General features: G+C 35.3%; 1 protein-coding gene across 2 annotated transcripts in view; it reads right to left on the bottom strand.

Moving 5' to 3' along the window:
• Nucleotides 1–23,834, bottom strand: part of COL24A1 (collagen type XXIV alpha 1 chain) — a 293,517-nt gene that overhangs the window by 90,519 nt on the left and 179,164 nt on the right. For both annotated transcript variants that reach the window (XM_036446684.2, XM_045584381.1), the window contains exons 33-37: nucleotides 18,704–18,757; nucleotides 13,218–13,271; nucleotides 11,203–11,256; nucleotides 9,898–9,951; nucleotides 9,276–9,383 (exon numbers count right to left, since the gene is read on the bottom strand). In XM_036446684.2, the coding sequence (XP_036302577.1) occupies nucleotides 9,276–9,383; nucleotides 9,898–9,951; nucleotides 11,203–11,256; nucleotides 13,218–13,271; nucleotides 18,704–18,757 (324 nt within the window). The remainder of the gene's footprint in view (nucleotides 1–9,275; nucleotides 9,384–9,897; nucleotides 9,952–11,202; nucleotides 11,257–13,217; nucleotides 13,272–18,703; nucleotides 18,758–23,834) is intronic.

The raw sequence follows: 23,834 nt of genomic DNA, 5'->3' as shown, positions 1-23,834 counted from the left end.
CACTATAATTCCATGTTTAACATTTTGAGAAATTGCCACATGAATTTACAAAGTGGTTGTACCATTTTACATCTTACCAGTGATATAAGAGGTTTCCAATTTCTTTATATCCTCATCAACACTTGTTATTTTCATTTTCTTTTATATGTTTGTTTTTGATAGCCATCCTAGTGGATGTAAAGTGGTATTTCAATGTGGTTTTATTTGCATAGTGAATAGTGTTGAGCATTTTTCATGTGCTTACTAGCCAACTGTATATCTTCTTTGGAGAAATAGCTGTTCAAATATTTTGCTCATTTTTTAATTAGGTTACTTGTCTTTTTATTACAGAGTTATAAGAGTTCTTTTTATATTCTGGGTACATGTCTCTTTTGATATATGATTTGCAAGTATTTTATCCCATTCCATGGGAGTCTTTCCACCGTCTTGATGGTTTCCTTTGAAGTATAAGACTATTGATTTTGCAGAAGTACAATATATCTATTTTTTATTTTGTCACTTGTACTTTTGGTGTTATCTAAGGTAACTTTGCATAACCCAAGGTCATGAAGATTTATAACTATGTTTTCTTCCAAGATATTTATAGTTTTAGCTCTTACATTTTGCACCGTGACCCATTTTGAATTAATTTTTGAGTGTAGTGTAAGTAAGGGATCAACATTATGTTTTTGCATGCAAGTATCCAGTTGTTTTGCGGCACCATTTGTTCAAAAGACCATTCTTTCCTCATTAAACTGTCTTGGTACATAACAAGCTTTTGTAATTCAAATTTATTTTGTTCTATTTAGTTCCTGGAACTTATTTTATCCCTTGAGATAGCCAACAACACTAGCTATTATTAAACAAAGTTTAGAAGTTATAAAGTGATTCCCTTAGAAGACTATGCTCCTCTTCTACTTGGAACCTTTCAATGGCATGTCACTACACTTTGAATAAAATCCAAACTTATTACAATGGTTTAAAAAGTCCTTCATGATCTGCTTCTTACCTATTTTTTCAAACTCATCTTCAACGACTTTTCAGTATTTACTATGCTGCTGCTGTAATAACTTCCTTTTAGTTTTACAAAAATAGCTAGATTGTCCTCACCTCCATATCTTAGTCATTTTTATTCCATCAACCTTGAAGGATCTCCCCAAGTTCTTTGCATGAATGGCTCCTTTTCATTTTTCAGGTCTTAACTTAATCTTCCCTTATCTAAGAAGGTTTCTTTTATTGTTCTAGTGGAAATAGGCTTCTCTACCTTTAACTAGTCAGTTTCCCTTCCTTTAAGCAGTTATTCCTTTTCATACCCTGTTTATTTCTATCATATCATTTACCACAACCTGTAATGATCTTGTCTATTGTTAGACTTCTCCATGATATTAGAAAATCCAAGATCAGGATCTTGCTAATCTTGTTCACCTTGGTATTCACAATGCTTATTGAAGCAAAGTTCTTGGTTCATATAAGGCATTCATAAACGTTTTCAATTAATGAGTGACAAATATATTTAATAGAGTTCTAGTCTATAAGGCTAATAATAATTGGAAACATCTAAGCTAATGCTTTTTAAAAGCTATAGAACACTTTTCTTTCAAAGAAAGCCTAAACAGAAGCTAATATGTTAAGTATATACTCCAGGATCTTTGAGGACTCAAGTAGGAATAGGAGGAACAGGGGTCCAGTCAGCATCCTCCCTGACACAATTATCTTGAGAGGTTCTGCATATCTCCAATCCCTTTCTTATATGTAATGAATAAGCTGAGAAACTAAGGAATGATTCACCCAACAATGTACAGCTCTGTAGTGGGAGAGCAGGGGTTTGAACGATTCTTGCATAGTGGTCATTGTAGGGTTCCTTCTATTTCTGAGTTACTTTATGGCACAAATATTCAAAACAAACAAACCTAAGACCAAAGTCATAGGAATCTTTCAGAACTTAAATATTTATATTATCCTATACTCCTTAATGACACTGACCTCATATTTCCAAACTGATTATTTTTGGGGTTTTCAAGAAAACAATCTCAGAAACAAGAGTCATGTATATCTCACTATTCTTCTTAAGGTAGCCACCTGCACCTAACATCTTTACCACCTTAAACATCACACTTCAATAATTCCAAACAAGTTTTGTCCTAAAGGAATAAAACAGGGCCATTTCACTTTTATACATTCAATTTTGGAGTCCATAGCTTCACATCTGTTTAGATCTTTGATATCACAGAGATAGATTTTATTTTTATTTTTTAGAAATGGACGATAGACCATAAGTTAGGCAGATGTTTCTTCTCAGATGCTTCCAAACTCTTTTCTCATACTCAGTTATGCATTTAGGCAACTGCACATTTTAGCACAGAATTCAAGCATAAAATACAAAATCTTTTTCTTCTATTCAAAGAAGTCTGCATCTTGGAGTTGAGTATTTGTTGATGATGTTTTCCTCACCTCATTTTTCTAGACCAGATCTCATTTCCCAATTGGAGAGAAAATAAGAAGAGTATCTTTACTTAAAAAGTTTAATTTCCTTTTCTCACTTTCTCGTTTAATTTTGAAGAATTTAAGGTAGCATCTTTGTGATGCTGCATAAGGAAAAGTTTTTAAAGTACAAAAATAAATCCAACATCAGGCTGTCTGATTAAGCAATATTTCCTTGGATCATAAAATTCTTTTGAAAAAATATGCCATGGTATTTTTTACTGAGTTTATGAGCTGAAAGGCATTTAAAATTCCAAGGAGAACAACAAAAAGAATAAAAAAGAAACACACATGTGTTGTTACTAAAAAAAGGCACCAAAGATGTGTACAGGCAGGATTATTCCTGGGAAAAATTATGAAGCAGATGAAATCTGTGCTCATCATTTTTCCATGCCTTGTTTTGAGCATCTTTTTCATCTCTGCTCTGCCCATCACCAACTGTCATGCTGCATCATCCCTACCTGGCAATACGTAGTGAAGTAAAAAGTGAATAATCTTGGGGAGAACCCATGTTTAAAGATATGAGACAAGGAAGAGAGAACAGTAAAGCAAATCAAGAAAATGATCAGAGAGGCCTTATCCAAAAACAGTAAAGCAAATCAAGAAAATGATCAGAGAGGCCTTATCCAAAGAGTGCAATGAATATCATAAATGAAGCATTTTCACGAAAGAGAAGCTTTGTCATTATTTATTTACATCTTCAATTTACCCTGAGGTAGAAGAATTTGTTCAATATGACATTTAGAATTTTTCTTGAAGTAATACATATTACAATTTAAGGTCAGATATTGATAAATTATGCCTGCAAGATTTCTTATTTTATCCTAGAACTAGGATACTATTCTATAGTAATAACATCAGTTCAATGAATACAAATAAAAATATTCATTCAAATTAAGTATGAGACAGCACAAAATATTCCTTTAAAATGTCAGAAGTTCCATAGGTTTATGTCAGAAGTTCGATAGCTGAGGTGATATTATCAGGAAAGTGACATAAGTCATTCCTGATTTTAGCCCCAGCCCCCTTGGAAGGCCAATTAGCAGCTACCCACATACAAGACACCATTGTGAAAATCCCAGAACTTGAAGGTGAGCCTGAAGCAACTTCCTGAAACACAGAAACTGAGAAGTATCACATTAGAAGGGTAAGAGGAGAGATTTCACTTTGATTGCAATGTCTTTCCCTGAGTAGCCCCCTTGGCCTAACATTTATTTCCAGTGGGAAAAAGGAAGCCAAAGTGGACAGTCAGCTCCACCAGTGCTGCGGGATGCTTTTCGGGTGGCTCATTCAGATCTTACCTCATGAGGATCACTGGTAGAATTTGATTTTTGACTACTGGGGGTCACCCAGAGACCAAGAGGAGTGGGGCTTACAGCAATTAGCACTCAGACCTTGGTAGGCTGTATTCCTGTTAGCAGCAACACAGGACCAGAGATCCTAGGGAGTGTGGTCATCTGCAGAGTTGCGTTGGTGATCCTGTCTAGTCACAGAGCTTGTTTGGCAGTTTGGGACCCCAGCCTAAAGAGTTGTACCTGCTATGGAGCCCATTATAGGCCCCTGTTTGGGCAGGGAAGAATATTTGCAACCCTGCCCAGAATCTGGTTATAGAATCCTGTTCTGCTAGACCAGGATGAGGGCCAGAGAACTTTGGTTTCTGTGGAGTTGATACTACAGCCCTATGTAGGAAGAGGGCCAAGCATGCAGCCCTGATCAACAACTGAGCATAGCCTCTACCCTTTTGTAACCAGGGAACCTGAACAGTGACCACCGGTAGCCTCAGAGATCAGCCTACAGAACTGCCCAGCTGTGAAGCCCAGCCCAAAGCCCTTTCTAGCAGCAGAGTTTAGCCTGCAACCCTAATTACTAAAAACAGCCAGTGACCCTGTCCAATTTCAGAGCATAGCAAGTGACCCCAGCCAACTAAGACAGTTACCCTACCAAACCTAACCAACCATTGAGCATAGAATAGTTTCCAGCCCCAGTTGACTAGAAGGCCTGGTAAGCAATCTTGCCCAATACTGGAGCAGAGAAAATGGCCTAACTGACCATGAAGCACAGACTATGTCTCTTCCCAAACTTGGGCATAGCTAGTGGCTCTGTCCAACTGTGAAGCCATGCTTGTGGTTCCACATGACGTGGAGTCCAGCCAGTGATGCCAATAGCAAATTGTGACTGTCCACAAATGCTACCAGATGACCCATCTAGTACCCGAAGCTAAGCAGATTGGTGAAGATCTTTCCTGCCCAAATAAAATGGTGATGTCTGGAAGAAGAGCCTGCTTACTCAAATGCACAGATACCAATGCAGGATACAAAGATCATGAAGAATCAGGTAAATGTGACAATACCGAAGGAAAGTAATAACTCTTCCCTTATTAGTCCTGAACTAATCACTGACACTAAAAAATGGAAATCTATGAACTATCTGACTCTTTAAAAAGTTCATTGAACTATAAGAACACACAACTAAATAAAATTGGAAAAACAATGCATAAACAAAGTGAGAAGTTTAAAAAAGAAATAGAAATCATTAAAATAAACAAAACAAAATTCTGAGAGATGAACAGTACAATGACTGAAATAAAGTTTCTTCATGCTATTGAAGTTATCAGCTTAACATAGGATGTTATAATTATAAGGTATTTTATATGAGTCAGAAAGAAAAAAAAACTGTAGTAGATATACAAAATGATAAAGGATTCAAGGCATACTGCTACAAAAATTCATAAAATCACAGAGGAAGTCAGCAAGAGAGGAAGGAAGAAAGAAATGGCTTACAAAATAGTTAGAAAACAATAACATGACAATACAAAACCCTAACTTATCAATCATTAATTTAATTATAAATGGATAAAAATTCTCCAATCAAAAGTCAAAGAATGGGTGAATGGATTAAAAAAACAAGATCCAACAATATGCTGCCTACAAGTGACTCACTTAACCTTTAAGGATACAGAATGACTTAGAGTAAAGGTATGGAAAATGATATTTAAGCAAATGGTAACCAAGAGAAAGCAGGGGTAGTTACATGTATCAGATAAAATATACTTTAAGATAAAAATAGTCATAAGAGACAAAGATGTTCATGATATAATGATAAAGGGATCCTTTAATTAATAATATATAATAATTGTAAGTATTTATGCATCAAATATTAGGGTACTAAATATATAAAGAAGATACTAATAGAAATAAAAGGATTAAAAAAAGCAATGTACTAATAGTTGGAAATTTTTTATTTTATAAAATATATTTTATTGATTTTTTTACAGAAAGGAAAAGAGAGGGATAGAGAGTTAGAAACATCAATCAGCTGCCTCCTGCGCACCCCATACTGGGGATATGCCCACAATCAAGGTGCATGTTCTTGACTGGAATCAAACCTGGGACCTTTCAGTCCACAGGCCTGACACTCTATACACTGAGCCAAACTAGTCATGGCAATAGTTGGAAATTTTAATGCCACTTTCTACAATGGCTAGATTTTCAAGACAATAAATCAATAAGTGAATTTGAAGACCAGTTAATTTGAACAACACTATAGACCAAATGAACCTAATAGACATGTACAGAATATTCCACCCAGCAGCAGTAGAATACACATTATCTAGTCCACACAGAACATTTTGAGGGATAGATCATAGTTAGAGTCACAATATGTCTCAACAAATTTAGGAACATAGGAGTTATATTAAGTATCTTTTATAACCACAGTGGTACAAAACCATAAATCAACAATAGGAGGAAAGATAGAAAACTCACAAATACTTGGAAGTTAAAAAACATTCCTGAATAATCAATAGATGAAAAGAGGAAATCAAACCAATGGATCAAAAAAGAAATCAAAAGGGCAATTAAAAATATCTTGAAACAAAAGTGAAGCACAACATACCAAAATTTATGAGATGCAACAAAAGCAGTTCTAAGCAGAGAGTTCATAGGAATAAATGCCTATATTAAAAAAGGGAAAGATAGCCATAGCCCATTTGACTCAGTGGATAGAGCATTGGCCTGTGGACTGTAGGGTCCTAGGTTCAATTCCAGGCAAGGGCATGTACCTTGCTTGCAGGCACATCCTCAGTAGGAGGTGTGCAGGAGGCAGCTGATCAATGTTTCTCTCTCATCAGTGTTTCTTATTCTCTCTTTCCCTTCCTCTCTGTAAAAAAAAAAAAAAAAAAAAAAAAAAAAAAAAAAAAAAAATCAATAAAATACATAAAAAAATAAAAAGGGAAAGATAAATAACCTAGCTGTATACCCCAAGGAAGTAGAAAAAACAAAACAAAAAAACAATCTTGACCAATGTTAGCAGAAGGAAAGAAATTATAAAGATTAGAACAGAAATAGGTAAAATAGAGAATAGAAAAATAACAGAAAAGATTAACAAAACTAAGAGTTGGTTTTTTGAAATGCTAAACAAAATTGACAAACCTCCAGCAAGACTTGCCAAGAAAAGAGAGAGAGAACTCAAGGTTAGAAATGAAAGAGGAGACATTATAAATAATACTACAGAAAGACAAAGGATCCTAATAAATTGGACAACCTAGAAAAGATGGATAAATTCCTGGAATTATACTACCAACTAAGATTGAACAATGCAGAAATAGAAAATCTGCATAGACCAATAATCTATATGGAGATTGAATCAGTAATAAAAAATCTCCCCAAAAAGAAAAAACAAGATTTCACTGATGAATTCTATAAAACATTTAAACAAGCATTAATGCTAATCTTTCTTAAAATCTTTCAAAATTGCGAAGAGAAAGAAATACATCCAAGCTCACTTTATGAGGCCAGCACTACCCTAATAACAAAACTAGACAGAAACTGCAAGAAAAAAAAATTGTGGCCTGTATCCCTGGTAATAGATGCAAAAATCCTCAACAAAATATTAGCAAACCTAATTCAACCATACAGTTGACTCTTGAAATACACTGGTCTGAACTGCATGGGTCCATTTATAAATTGATTTTCCCTTCAGAAAATATACAATTGGCCCTCTGTATCCCTGGTTTTGTATCTGTGGATTCCCAACTATGGATCCAAAATACTGTTTTTGATCTATGGTTGGTTGAATCCATGGATGTAGAGGGCCAACTATGCATTGTTCTATGTCATCTTATATAAGGTAGTTGAGTACCCACAAATATGTGTGGGGGGGTCCTCAAACTAATACCCTGTGGATACTGAGGAATTATAATTAAATTTAGGAGGAATAAAAAGTTATATGTGAATTTTGAACTGCATGGGTGGCCAGGGCCCCTAACTCCCACATTGTTCAAGGGTCAACTTTAGAGAATAAAATATATATATGTATATATATATACACATACATATATATGTATGTATATACATACACACACACACACACACACACACACATATATAATTGATTTTTTTTTTTTTTTACAGAGAGGAAGAGACAGGGATAGAGAGTTAGAAACATCAATGAGAGAGAAACATTGACCAGCTGCCTCCAGTAAACCTCCTACTGAGGATGTGCCCACAACCAAGGTACATGCCCTTGATTGGAATTGAAACTAGGACCTTTCATTCTGCAGACCGGTGCTCTATCTACTTAGCCAAACCGGTTAGGGCTCAAGGGTCAACTTTACATTAAAAGGATCATACCATGATAAAGTGGGATTTATTTCAGGGATGCAAGGATGATTCAACATCTTCAAATAAACCAATGTGATATAACATGTGCATAGAATTAAAGATAAAAACCATATAATTAACAAATGCTGAAAAAGCATTTGACAAAATTTTAATAATCTTTCATGATAAAAACTGTTAACAAATAGGGCACAGAAGAAATATAATAAAGGTCATATATGACAAATCCACAGTTAACATACTCAATGGAAAAAGTTGAAAGCTTTCCCTCTAAAATTAGGAACAAGATAAGGGTGACCACTCTCACAACTCCTATTCAATATAGTACAAGAAGCCATAGCCAGAGCAATCATGCATGAAAAAGAAGTAAAAGGCATCCAAATTAGAAAGGAAGCAGGAAGGGTGTGGAGGATAGTCTGAGACCCACCCTTGTGCCCACCACAGCCCACAGTTTTTTTTCAAGGTGCATGAATTTGTGAACTGGGCCCCTAGTTCAGCTATAAAAGAAGAAAATTCTGCCATTTGCAACAACATGGATGGACCTTGAAGACATTATATTATATGAAATAAGTCAGATAGAGGAAGGCAAATATTGTAGGATCTCATGTACAGGTGTTATCTAAAAAAAAACTGAGCTCAGAGAAACAGAGTAGATTGGTGATTGCCAGGGGCAGGGAGTGGGGGAAATGGATGGCACAAACTTCCAGTAATAAGATGGATAAATTCTGGGGATCTAATGTACAGCCTGATGACTATACTTAGCAACACCGTGTTGTATAGTTGAAAGTTATGAGAGAATATCTTAAAAATTTCCACCACACACACAAAAAGGTAACTATGGGAGTAACTGTGTTAACTAACCTTATTATGGCAATCATTTAGCAATATATATACATATATCAAATCATTATGTTGTACACCTTAAACAATATGGTATGGTATAAGTGAATTATATCTCAATAAAGTTGTAAAAAAAATTCAATGGCTCGTGTGACACATGGAAAAGTGTCTTTTTTCCTTGGATGTTAGGTAGGTTGATAATCACCCTGGTTTGTCACTCTCTCAAGCCACAATTCTTCACCTCCAATTACTCAGGGCCCATATAAGAGGTTTACAAAGTGTGTGTGTCCAAGTGTGTGTGTGTGAGTAGGAGACTGAGTTCAATGAGTATTTGAAAGTGAATCCAGAAGTACTCACCGGAGGGCCCATTAGACCTGGTCTACCCAAGGGCCCCACAGCCCCTGGTAAGCCTGTCTCTCCATTTTCTCCATCCTCTCCAGGCAGTCCCGTTCCACCTGGGCTCCCCTATAATCCAGTAAAAATGTTTAAGGAAGAGAAAGTAGTGAAATAATTATATCACATAATAAGCAGATTTTTGTTTAGAATACAAAAATAGTTATATAAAGGGTGAGACAAAAGTAGGTTTACAGTTGTTCATATGGAAAATAATATAATAGCCCTGGCTGGTGTTGCTCAGTGGGTAGAGTGTCAGCCCAGGCATGGAAGAGTCATGGGTTTAATTCCTGGTTAAGGGCACATACCTGCTCTTGCATGAGGCAGTCAATCGATGTCTCTCTTTCACATTGATGTTTCTCTCTCTCTCTTTCTTCTCTCTCCCTCCCCTTCTCTCTCTCTAAAAATCAATAAGAAAAATATCTGGTAAGGATTAACAACAAAATAATAATAATACAATAATCAATTAATAAACTCAGTTTCACATACTCACAACAATAAACCTATTTTTGCCCCACTCTGTATAATAGTTTAAAGATTTCACAAAAAAATCTACTTTATACATAATGTTAAAAGTATAACTTACCTTTAACCCATCTTTTCCTTGGAGACCTTCTTCTCCAGGAGCTCCAGGCTCACCCTATTTTGTAGCAGAAACAGTAAAATTTATTATTTTGCTAAATCATTTTATTTTATTTTGCTTATTTTATTTTATTTTACCTATAGAAAGCAGCATCTATTTCTACTTCTACTTTGTTTATAAGGAATATTTGACAGTATAAGAAGCATGATTTCATTTTCCTAGAATAGCTCTAAAGATGACTTAAGGAGTTCTAGTGCTGTGAATTCAAATTACAAGATGGCACCCGACTATCAGTAACTTATAGATAATAATACCCATTTGGCAGCTTTGGTAATTTATAGAGTCACACCTCTGTTTTTGAGTTTAAAACTGCAAACACCACAGCTCATAAAATCATAGTACTTTGCTATGCTAATGTGACATGGATTAATAAAAACTTAACCCCATTAGATTCAATGTACCTTACTTTTTAGTGTCTGTATTTTCTCCTTTACAGACGAGAAGCAACAGTAAGACCCTGATACACCAAGAAGCTGTCTTATAGAAACAGAACTCATAGACAGGTAGAGCCATGCTTTGTGACACCAATAAAATAGCACTGGCTCTCTTGCTAACTGAACTATTTGAAAGTAAATTAATCAATCCATCTTCACAGTTGTCCCACTGCTCCCACTACTGACACTTGTATTACTCTGATGCCACACTGCCTGCCCCACCTCCTGCAAAAAAGGGAAAAATATAGAAGAAACTGGATGCAAAATAGATCTCCCTACTTTGGCTTTTAGTAAACTAATGTCTCAGAATTATGTCGACACTGTTATTTTAGGAAAGAACTTACCATAGATCAAATTAAAGACTGTATCAGAATAACTTGTGTAAGCTATCTATTTATAACGATTTGCAATTGTTTCCTTGAATGAGCTAACATGATTAGTTATTTTTCAATATAAATTATATTTCAATCTTTTGTCTATTTTGTTAGGTCAGGAAATAGACTGAGAGTTGATCACTAGTACTTGTGAATTTCTTTTTAATGCTAACATTAGTGATAATCTCAGGGACATCTGGCAAGGGTTCTGCAAAGTACACCTGATTCTGAGAAAAGGACATCTGAGGTTAGGACTCTAAATGATACTAAATCACAACATGAATAGAGTCTAGCATGGAGCTTTGAAATTACAAAATACATTCAGATTTTCTAAACACAACAGAAAAGTTTACTATGCAATTTTTGAGGTCTTTGGGCTAGATTTTGAGTCTCTAAAATAGTTGGGCAGTGCACTACAATGGTTTCTAGTAGATCCTTACCCGCAGCCCTGGCTCCCCAGTAACTCCAGCAGTGCCTACAGGTCCAGCATCTCCCTGTAGACACAAAGGGAAAGAGTAAGCTCTTTTCTATTGAAACTTGACATTTAATAATTATGGTGGCATATTATGAAGATAGTGGTTCTAAAACAAACTTATTGTTTCCTTTTCTCCAGGCTAATTTATTGAAATTTTTGCTCATTAGTTTTATTATTTGTATCCCTCCATACATACTGAGTGGCCAGTTTATTATGATCTCTGAATGCATAATAATCTGGCCAATCAGTATATATATATACCTATACATGGCCCAGTGCATGAATTCATGCATGGCTGGGGTCTGGCCTGACTGGCTAGGGGGAGGGAACATGGGCAGTTGGCTGGCCTGCCTGCTGGTCAAACTCTCGGTTGAGGGGACAATTTGCATATTAGCCTTTTATTATATAGGATATATTGATACACTGAGTGGCCAGATTATTATGCATTCAGAGATCATAATAATATGGCCACTCAGTGTATGTGTGTGTATATATATCGGGTCTAGTAATGATTAATGTCGTTTTTCAACATTCGTTTAAAATCTTGCTTGGCGTTGACTTGTATTGACATAACCTTCAAACACGTGGTATCTATAGAACGTGTGAAGTGCAATTAACAAGTTTTGCTTGAAAAAGTTTGTGTTTGGTTTGTTTTTTGTTGCAAAACTAGGGCTAAGAAGATGGCGGATGAAGAGCATATTCGGCACTGCATGCTTTACGAGTTCCAATTAGGAAGAAAAGCAAGTGAGGCTGCAAAAAACATCTGTAGTGCTCTTGGTCAAGATGCAGTTAGTGCCAGAAAATGCCAGCGTTGGTTTGAGAAATTTCGCGAGGGAAATTTTTCGTTAGATGACAAGTGGTCGAGGCCGTGTGTCCAATTTTGATCAAGAAGCTCTTCAAGCTCTTTTGGTGCAAAATCCTCAAATTACCCAACAAGAGCTTGCAACAACTTTAAATTGTTCACAAAAAACAATTTCCAATCAATTGCGTGCACTTGGCAAAGTCCAAAAGTTTGGAGAATGGGTTCCTCATGAGTTGACCGACAACAACCGTAATCAAAGAGTCACAATTTGCAGTTCGCTCCTCTCTCGTCAAAACCGTTTGCTGTTTTTAGAGCAAATTGTTACCGGAGATGAAGAATGGGTGCTGTATGTTAATTTGAAAAGGCGGCCTCAATGGTTGGACAAAAATGAGGCTCCGCAGCCCACGCCAAAACCTGACTTGCATGCGAAAAAAAGTGATGTGTGTTTGGTGGAATTTTAAAGGAATTCTTCATTATGAACTTTTACCATCTAACCAAACCATTACAAGTGCAGTGTATAGTGCCCAATTGGAAAGGTTAGCCCAAGCTTTAAGAGAAAGAGAACCCGCGCTGATTAATCGGAAGGGCGTAATTCTTCACCACGATAACGCACGACCGCATACTGCAAGAATCACTGCTGAAAAACTGCGCCAGTTGGAATGGGAAGTTCTCCCTCAACCTGCATATTCTCCTGATATTGCCCCTTCTGATTACCATTTGTTTCGTTCTTTGCAAAACTTTCTTCTTGGAAAAAAATTTATTATAATAATGAAGAATGCCTCAAAAATGCATTGACCGAATTTTTTGCATCAAAATCACAAGAATTTTACAACAGAGGGATTAAAATGCTTCCTGAGCATTGGGCACAAGTAGTAGAAAACATCGGCAACTATATTGTTGATTAAATTTTGTTGTATTGTTAAAATAAATTTGATTTAAAAAAGTATTAGAAAACGACATTAATTATTACTAGATCTAATATAACCTATATACACACATACAAATTTTCTGACAAAATTTGTTTTCTGGCTCATTTAAAAATACTTTCCAATTTTATCTGCTGTCCTTCACTTACTTTCAAGGTGGTTTTGCCAAAAGGTGAGCAACATAGGGAATTCAATGGTGAAAGTTTAGAGACCCACCCTCCACTGCCCACTTTTACCCTTTAGGAAGGTTACCTTTGCACCTGGCTCTCCTTGTAGACCAGACTCTCCCTCAATACCTGAAGGTCCCTACAAGAGAATGATTAGACACATCATTCCTTAACCAATTACAAAGGCAATAACAACATCATAAGGTGGTAGTAGTTTTTAGCTCAAGGGTAAGATATCTGTGTCCAGGATAGGGTCTTTGATACTCATTTATAAACTTCATGGCATAAGATTAGATAATATCTGGGACTTTTTAATAGGTGAAATGTCAAAATAACATAACCTAAAATAAAAAAACCTTTCAAAAATATTTTTATTAATTTCAGAGAGAAAGGGAGAAGGAGAGAGAGAGAAAGAGAGAAACATTAATGATGAGGGAGAATCATTTATTGGCTGCCTCCTGAATGCCCCACAGTGTGGATCTGCCTCCTATACACCCCACACTGGGGATCAAGCTTGCAACCTGGGCACATGCCCTGATTAGGAATTGAACCATGATCTCGGGTCCATAGGTCAATATTCAATCACTAAGCCACACTGACAAGGCTAAAATAAAATCTTTTAAGTCCAGTTTCTTTTAATTTTTTTAAAGATATATTTTATTGATTTTTACAGAGAGGAAGAGAGAGGGATAGAGAGTCAGAAACATTGATGAGAGAGAATCATCGATCAGCTGCCTCTTGCACACCCCCTACTGGGGATGTGCCCGCAACCAAGGTACATGCCCTTGACCAGAATCGAACCTGGAACCTTTCAGTCCACAGGCCGACGCTCTATCGATTGAACCAAACTGGTTTTGGCAGTTTCTTTTAATTTTTACATTCATTCTTTAATCATCGGTCAAAGACAAATTACCTCCCATTGTTTTTAAAATTTTCTATTCTCATACTATTTTCTGTGTGTTTTCACTTTTTAACCTTACCACCCATTTCTGTTAGCCCTCTAGAATACACTTCCTCTAAAAAAAAAAAAATCAGTTTTATTTATTGGTTTTATAAAATACATCATACTAAAAGGATACACATTTATTCATATTATAAAAGACTAGAGGCCCGATGCACGAAGATTTGTGCAAGAATAGGCCTTCCTTCCCCTGGCTGCCGGCACCCAGGACCCGGGCCTTCCCAATATTGAATATTGACCTATGGACCCAGAGATCATGGTTCGATTCCCTCTGGCCACCACCTTCCGCCTTTGCTCTGGCCTGGAGCCGCCTTCTGCCTTTGCATGCTGCCCAGAGAGCCAGAGCGGCTAGGGTGAAGTAGAATGCCTGTGTCCTTGCTATGGCAACAACGCAAGTGTCGAGGCCCAGCTGCCACCACCTTTGTTGTGTGAATTTGCAGATTTCCTCCTTATTGGCTGTGGGTGCTGCCATATTTGTCTGGACATGATGGTCAATTTGCATATTCTGCCTTGATCAGCTGCCTCCTGTACACACCCAACTGGGGATGTGCCCGAAACCAACCTACATGCCCTTGACTGGAGTCGAACCTGGGACCCTTCAAGTCCACAGGCCAACACACTATGTGCTAAGCCAAACGGGTCATGGCTGTCAGCTCTTCTTGGTTTCTTTTATCCCTTTATTATGTTCAATCCAGTAGCTGATATTCTGATCTCTGTGGTACCTGTTTTTATCATATATATATATATATATATATATATATATATATGTATTTAATTTCATTTTTTTCCATCACCTTTTATCCCCTCTATGCCCTCTTCCATCTCCACCCATCCCACTTTACCTGCAATCACCATACTGTTGTCCATGTCCATGAGTTCTCTCTCATTTTCTTTTCTTTATTACACTATCCCTTTCCCACACCTCCTCCACCTCCCAGCTGTCTGCCTGCTCTCTATGACTCTGTCTCTATTTTGCTTGGTAGTTCAGTTTGTTCATTAAATTCCATTCTGAGTGAAATCATATGGTACTTGTCTTTTGCTGATTGGCTTATTTGATGTAGCATAGTGGATTAGAAAGTGATTGTAATACAGTTACACAATGAAATACTACTCTGCTGTAAAAGGAAATAAAAAATTTGCCCTTTGTAACAGCATGGTTAAATCTGTGGTACTTATTTTAATACCAATCTTGAATTAGCACTTAAAATCCCCTTTTAAATTTAAATTCTCAGTAAAATACTGATGGAAAAGTTACACATTTGTACAAAGTGGCATCATTACATGTTGAGAGGCACAGTGGCTAAGAGAATAGTATGTGTAGAGAAATCACCTAAATTTAAATGTAGGCTCTAGCCTTAGCCAGTTTTGCTCAATGAATAGGGTGTAGGGAGGGGTGGATGCTGGGGCAGCAGTGCTGGATGTGGCCTGAGAAAAGGCTGTTGTGGCTCTGTCACCTTAACCAACAGACCTTGGGTTAGCCTGCTGCCTGCTGGCTATGTGGTCTAGGTAGAGTTAGCTCTACCGAGGATAGAGCATCAGCCTACAGACTCAAGGGTCCCAGGTTTGATTCTGGTCAAGGGCATGTACGTTGGTTACGGGCACATCCCCAGTTGGGAGTGTGCAGGAGGCAGCTGATCGATGTTTCTCTCTCATCGATGTTTCTAAGTCTCCCTCTCCTTTCCTCTCTGTAAAAAATCAATAAAATATATTTTAAAAAAATAAATGTAGGCTCTATCCCTACTACTAGCTTTGCTCCTGTGCAAGATACTTAATCATTTCAGGCCTTAGTTTCCTCATTTGCAGAATGAGGGTAACAGCTGAATCTACCTTATAAGGCGTTGTAATTGTTCATTAAAACAACAAAGCACATTTAAATACACCTAATCACATAGACAGTGTTCCAGAATTATTGGCTATTATCTTCTTCATCATAATTGATCTAATGCAAATTCAGTCTTCTGCTTCACCTTTTAATAAGGTGTATTATGTTCTTTCACTTGTCATTTCCCTCTTCCATTATCCTCAACTACTATTCTAAATCAGCATATTTTCCTCAACTGATCTGCTCATCCTCTACTCCTCATCACAACAGAATTCTTGTCTCCTACTGTTAAAACATCTTCAGGGTATGAGGTATGGCTTCTCTCAGCTTTCCTCAGGCTCAGAGGATGTGGATTAGAGTAGGTTATCATAATTAGCTTTGGAGTCAGATGTGGATTTAAAGCCGGTCTCTGCTACTCATTAACTATTTAGCTTGGGCAGTCTGGCAGATTCTGATCTTAAGCTCCCTAAGCCTTGGTCTCAGAAAAGAGTATTACCATCCATCCTGTTGCACAACCTAGAAATATGGGAATCATTTTTTACTTCTCTTTTCCATATCCCACAAATATGCAGGGTTACACAATTTACATAACAAACATTTCTCAAATCAATCCCCTCCTTTCCTTTTCTATGCCTACTACTTTAGTTCAGACGGTCATCATTCTTTGCCTGGTTGAAGGCAATAGCCTTTGAGTAGGTCTACATGTCTTCATTTTTGTCTTCTCAAATACATACTCCTTGCAACTGCTGAGCTATATTTCAAATCTAACTTTATCACTACTTTGCTTATACTTTACAATTATAATAGACCATGACATATGAAGTTCAAGCTTTTTAACAGAATACACAAGACTTTTCATCTTTTCATGACCCAACTTCATCTATCATCACTTCTTACTTTGACTTTAAGTATCAGTGAAGCCACACTGCCTCATATTTGCATGTTTCTGCTCATGCTATCCCCTTTCTTGGAATTCCCTTATTCTTATTTCTTCTTTTCATAGGGCTAACACTCACTTCTTAAAACTCCTCTCATACCTTCTTCACTCACTCATTCTCTCTCTCTCTCTCTCTCTCTCTCTCTCTCTCTCTGTCTCTCATGCATACATATCTTCTGTTTTCTTTACCCAGGTGAGGTTAAGTGCACTTAAATTGTCCTGTGAATATCTCCAGCATTGGGTTTAATGCATTGTAACATAATGATCTTTTGTATGATTATGTTTTAGAATAGATTATGAACTTCTAAAAAAGCAGAGACCATATCTCAGCCATCCTTTTATCCTTAGTAATATAAAACAAAAAATCATGGCATAATCAAGGAATTAAAAATAGGGGAGGAGAACTGAACACATAAAGGAAGAGAAAAGTTTTATTGGGATGTGGTTGAAGAGGTCTGCAGAGGTTAAATAATATAAAATATTTATTATGTTAAGAAATTAACATTTTATTAAGGCTATGAGAACCATTAAAACATTTTAAGGAGAGAGATGATATGACAAAGATAAGCAGGCAACAAGCTAAGAATGATGGAAATTGGTTGAGACATGGGATTAAAAACAGAGGACCAGAATACTGGCAATAGTGATGATAAGGAAAGGTTAGAGTTGAGACATAGCAGAGGGGAGGATGGGAGGACTTACTCAAAGAGGAAAGATGGATAATTGGAGAGCAAGAAGTACGGTAGGAAGAGAAGCTTAGAATGACTCAGTTGAAGACTAATAGGCCAAAGGGCTATCTTTCAGTGAAATGGGAATAACAGAACATAGAATAGTGGGAAAGTAACGGTTTTGGTTTAAATATTTTAATTTGAGATGGATGTGGGATATCTAGATACATATGTAAAAGACAACAGAAAATAAATAAGTGGAGCTAAAGACAGAGGCATACATTAGAGCTATCCAGCTGAGAGCTGGGGCAATGGGGGAATAAGGACCCATATGTAATATCTTATTCAATAATAAAAAAAGAAAACAAAACAATGAAGTCACTGTGATAATATGACTGCTAAACTGAGGAAGAAGGACAGCTTCACATAAAAACCAAGAAAGGCTCATCAGAAGGTAAAGAGCAGAACCAGGAGACAGCAGCTTCAAAGAAGCCAAGGAAGGAGAGAATTTATGTACAACTTATTTAGTGCTAAATTGAATAAACAATAGAGATAGTAATTAAATTATATATTGTAATCATAACAACTGGGGCTTATTATTTCAAAATACATGCTGAAAATGGGTCAATTTTCAGTATTCTTCTATAAGGAAGATGTAACATAGAAAGTTATCAAGTTAAGTCGAAACTGATTTGGCTCAGTGGATAGTGCGTCGGCCTGCGGACTGAAGGGTCCCAGGTTTGATTCCAGTCAAAGGCATGTACATTGGTTGCGGGCACATCCCCAGTAGGAGGTGTGCAGGAAGCAGCTGATCAATGATTCTCTCTCATCGATGTTTCTGACTCTCTGTCCCTCTCTCTTCCTCTCTGTAAAAAATCAATAAAATATATTTAAAAATATATAAAAGAAAGTTATCAAGTTAATTCTCAATAGGTTAAGGGGAAGTTTTATTCTGTCATTTAAATTAGCTGGTAGGAGGAAAAGTTTATGTATATACGATTAAGTCTACAACACAGTAATTTGCTTTTAATGGAATTTTAGGCTTTACTTTCTGAATATGAAATAAAATACTATAGAATTATTCTCCATAATATATATTTAATATATCAATTATACCTTTGAAGAGTCTTACAGGAAGTATTAAGTGCCAATGAACTAACGAGAAAAAGCCACAAAATATTACCTCAGCACCCATTTCTCCAGGAGGTCCAGCATCACCTTGCAGTCCTCGTGGCCCCTGTATTAAAATAAAATTTAAAATCTGAGAATCAAATATTATTCTATATTTTAATTAGCATATGCATCTAAATATGGAATTTATAAGATATCACATGTAATATATCACAATACATTTATGAATGTTTCACTTTACTTTCTGTATAAACTAAAAGTATATCTCTTTTGATACATATGTGGCTCTTTTGTGAATAATAGTAAGATATGCTTGGATTCACAAGAAAAGATAGTACCATTTATTCTTTCATTCCCTAATTTACTCATTCATCAATAAATACTCATCAAATGCCCAATGCTTATGAAATATTGTGCTAAGGGGTTTTAAAAGTTATCTTATTTAATGACCATGATGATTATAGATTTATTTAACATTCTGGGGAAATATGTGACAAAAGTAGCATTTTTGAAGAAGCAAATATTTGGTCTCCAATGATATAAAAATAGGCTGTCATACTTTATCACAGTAGAGTCCAGTTGAGTATTTCCTGTTTCCTATGAATGGATGTAACAATGTTCACATGGGATAATCACTGAGGTGCAGCAAAATGCATGATGGGACTGTAATGGAAATCTTGGTCACTGTGATATTGAATAATTTAATTTTAAGGAAATAAGTATTAATAACCTTACTGCCTAAAAATTAAGTTGGTCAATTTAAGGGATCTTCTTAGGGTGTGGAAGCATTTAACTGACTAGAATTATTTTAGATAAATTTATACTTATTTAACAGCTACAGTATAATGGTATTTCTCCAGACATGCAAAAGAGCTACTTGCACTTTTTGATCTTTCTGGAAAGACAGTAATTTTGATCTTTCTGGAAAGACAAAAATGTTTTTTAGATTGAGAAAATAACAAGAGACTTAAAGTTTTCTATACGGTTATCCTCCATCATAATTTTGTAAACATATGACTTTTTAAAAATGTAATAATGGGGAGCAAAACTGGTATGATTGGTTATCTTAAACTATTTTTCTAAATCGTGACAGTAATGTTCATTTAAAAGTATTTGAAAAGTGTGGAAAGTATAAAAAAACAGATGAAGTCAAACACCATAAATATTTTTCCATAGTGCCTTCTAATTCTTTTGTGGGACCATACTTATAAATAATTCTGCAACCTTATGCGATATGCTTAATATTCTATTCTAAATGTAAACACTGAATTACATTCTTCTAAGCTAGAGGTTCAATGCACAAAATTCGTACAAGGGGGCTCAGCCCTTGCAGCCCCCGCTTCGTCCAGACAGTCATCTGGAAGGATGTCTAGAAGACTGTTTGGCTATCTGGTTTAATGAGCATATTATGCTTTTATTATTATAGATATTTCATAACAAATGTATTTAAAGGCTATACAGTATTCCATTTAATATTCCACAGTACCATAAATTAATCATTTTCTTAATACTAGACATGTATACTGTTTTTAATTCCTCTTTTTGTAAAATGTTGCTTTAGTGGGTTTATTATATGCATGTCGGACCAGTGATAAGTGAAAGTTAAGTTCTGTAACATCATGTGATATTGTCAAATGACTGAGATAAACTTTTGATTATAAATAAGGATTATAAATAAGATTGGTATATTGCTGTCACTTATATTGTACTCTATTGAAGGTATTAAGAGGTCAGTGATATTTTTCAATTATGGCTTATTAAATATTATGAGTAATATTTTAAAATTTATAGATTAGTCTCAGAATGTATTACTATCCTATTATAAACACACTCAGAGAAACATCTTCGTGCATAAGTCTATATGTATGGTCAACATTTTCCCCCTTAAAACACAATCTGAAATGTAGTATTATTTGGTCAGAAGTCAAGTCAATTTCTAAAAAGGTTGCAATAATTAACATTAAAAAAGCAACATAGAAAAATTAAAACCTATATCTTTGAATGCATACCAACACAGAATATTTTAAAAATTCTTTGTTAATTTGATGGACAACCTGGTACTTTAAAAGTGTGTATATTTAACTAGTTCGGTGAATATTATTTTTGCCATTTGTTTATCCATTACATTCTATTTGATGCTTGATCATGCCCTTTGCCCACATATTTTGGGAGTCACTTAAAAATATGTGTATATTAGATAACTTTTATCTGTCCTATTTTGCTGCTAATTTTCATGCACTCTGTAGTTTGTCATTTTATTTTAAAAAATATATTAAGGATAACCTCCCACCTAGTCTCAAACATTATCACTATAGAACACTTGGAAATACACAAAATTAAAAATTACCCAAAATAACCACTGGAACCACTCAATATTTTGATGTATTGCCTTAAATCTTTGAACTCTTTTTAAAAATTAGGATGAGAAAAGTTTTAAATTTGTATATAATTAAATAAAGCTGTCAGCCTTTTATTACTTTTAAAATCATATTTAAATTTAAACATTTACCCTATTTAAAAATTCTTTCACATACTCTTATTACTTATGATTTAAAATATTTATTTATTGAAGCCTTTGGTTTTAAAAAAATATATTTTATTGATTTTTTACAGGGACGAAAGAGAGGGATGAGAGTTAGAAACATTGATGAGAGAAAATCATCAATCAGCCACCTCTTGCACACCCCCTACTGGGATGTGCTCACAACCAAGGTACATGCCCTTGACTGGAATCAAATCTGGGACCTTTCAGTCCACAGGCCAACGCTCTATCCACTGAGCCAACCCATTTTTCGACTAAGCCATTGTTTTTATGTACATTTTGAGGTGAGAATCAGGATGATGTTTTATTGAGTTGTAAACTTGGAACCTGTATGGTTTTGCAAACCAATGTCACCCCAATAAATTCAATTTTAAAAAATACACCTCTTAATCAAGTATTGACACTATATTTTTCACTTTATGTTGTAGTGAATGTAACTGCTTAAGGCTTCCTTGAATATATCAAGTTGTTCTATGCCCTCAAGTCTTTCCTCATGCTATTCCATTCACCCTAGAGTATTTTTTCTGTCATATTCTCTTGGCTAACTCTCATTTATCCAAGATTCAAACCAAGTACCATTTCCTTATCCAAGTCTTCTGGGAAATGCATGTTGGGCTAACTATTATCCTAATACTTTTATTGGGATAACTTTTAGTAGTTATCCCAATAAAAGTATAAAACTTCCTTTTTGCTATTTTAAGACTGTAAACTAACCTTTATTTTAGTATTTATCCTATTATATGGAAATGATTTGTTTAATGCGTTACCTATATTTCTAATAACTGTGAACTCTTCATGTGTTAATAAGCCCCTCAGCATTCACTACTGTAACATTGTCCTCATCAAATATTAAAATATTTTATATATTTTTATGTTCCACATATCTGTATGTCTATATTTGGATCAATGTCCCATAATTTAATTGTTCTAACTTTATTATCTCTTTTAAATTCTAGTAACATTATCTTTTATGCCAGGTTAAAAATATTAAGCTATTTTTCCTACTCATTCATATTTATGATTGGAATAATTAGACCAAACCCCTATAACCAATTTATAATAGGAAATAGAATTAGGTTAAATATAATACATTAATTTAAAAGTATCCTTTATTTATTTATTTATTTATCTATCTATTTATTTATTTAAATATGTCTTTATTGCTTTGAGAGAGAGGAAGGAAGAAGGAGAGAGTAAAAAACATCAATGTGAGAGAGAAACATCATGACTGTCTACTGGGAATTAAGACCAAAACCATGCATGTGCCCTGACCAGGAATTGAACCAGTGACCTTTAGGTGGATGAAAGAAACCTCAACCAACTGAGCCACAAAAGCCATGGCTTTATTTATTTTTTTAAAATAATCATTATTTATTTTTCAGTCTTCTATTTAGATAATATTTTTTTCTACTTAAGTTAATTTCTAGGTTACTTAGCAAATTTTTGAAATTTTCATCATATTTTTCTTCTTATTGAAGGTAATTTTATACAGTTGTGCACTGTATAAATCTACGAGTACTATATATATCAGTTTTATATTGATTGGAGTTCTTTTTTAAATGTGATTAAAATCTAGATTAGAGATCAGCAAGCCTTTTCCTAAAGGGCCAGATAATAAGTTATCTTAAGCTTGTGGATCCTATGGCTGCTGTCACATATGTCAACTTTACTGTTGTAGTAAGAAAAGAGCCATACTTATATTTGAATGGTTATAGATGTGTTTCAACACAACTTTACTCACAAAAGGAAGTGACTGATCTGAGGGCTATCATTGTGTATAGATTCACAGTTTTGCCTATATACTTCTAAAGGAATCCAAAATTGTCAGGAAGATTTTAAGATAGGTTCTGATTAGAGCTGAACTGGGTATGTGTTTGATTTTCTTCTCATCTCTTTCAGTATACTCTTCAGTTCATTCCTCTCCTATGAACATCTATTAAAATTTGACTATTTTTTAAAGCTCAGATCTTTTTCTTCTCTCACTACAATATTCTCTCTTTAGGTCAATGACTCCATTATTTTTAACTTCAGTAAATTCCTCTGCTCTGAGTTCCATATCTAATTTTTAACTTCAGATTAGTCAAAGACACCTCAAATCTAACATAGCTACACTGCACTTATATCCTGCCATTATCAAACCTAGCTTTCTGTTATTTCCTGTTTTAGTGAATGATATAATTCTCTCATTAATTCTTCAAGCCAGAAATTTAAGAATTGTACTTCACATACAGAGTATCTATCTTCTGTTGATTTTATCTCCTTTTGAATTTTTTTATACCTATGCACTTTTCTCTGCTAATCTAAAGGGTTCTACCATCTCTTATCTTGCAACAGAGAGCCACTCTTTTCCATTCTTGGTCCATTACAGTTTGATCTCTACCTTATGGTTTGTGTTATTTTAACAAAGTAATAATTGAGCAATAAAACTAGTCCCATCCTTTCAGTGGCATCCCTTTGTTCGTAGGATAAAAGTACAAATCCTTGTGAACATGGCTTCTTCCCAGGCTTGACTTCTCTCTAGAAGAACATTTTCCCATGTTTGCCCAAGTACTATTCATCCGGGAGATCACAGCTCAAAACTCCTCCTTGTGGAAGCTTTTCCTACCCCCAGTTAGGCTAGTGTCTCTTAGAACTAAATTCC

This window comes from Pipistrellus kuhlii, unplaced genomic scaffold (assembly GCF_014108245.1).
Source record: "Pipistrellus kuhlii isolate mPipKuh1 unplaced genomic scaffold, mPipKuh1.p scaffold_m20_p_2, whole genome shotgun sequence".
NCBI lineage: Eukaryota > Metazoa > Chordata > Mammalia > Chiroptera > Vespertilionidae > Pipistrellus > Pipistrellus kuhlii.
The sequence above is the reverse complement of the archived record's forward strand: the minus strand, read 5'-3'. Positions and strand labels throughout refer to the sequence as shown.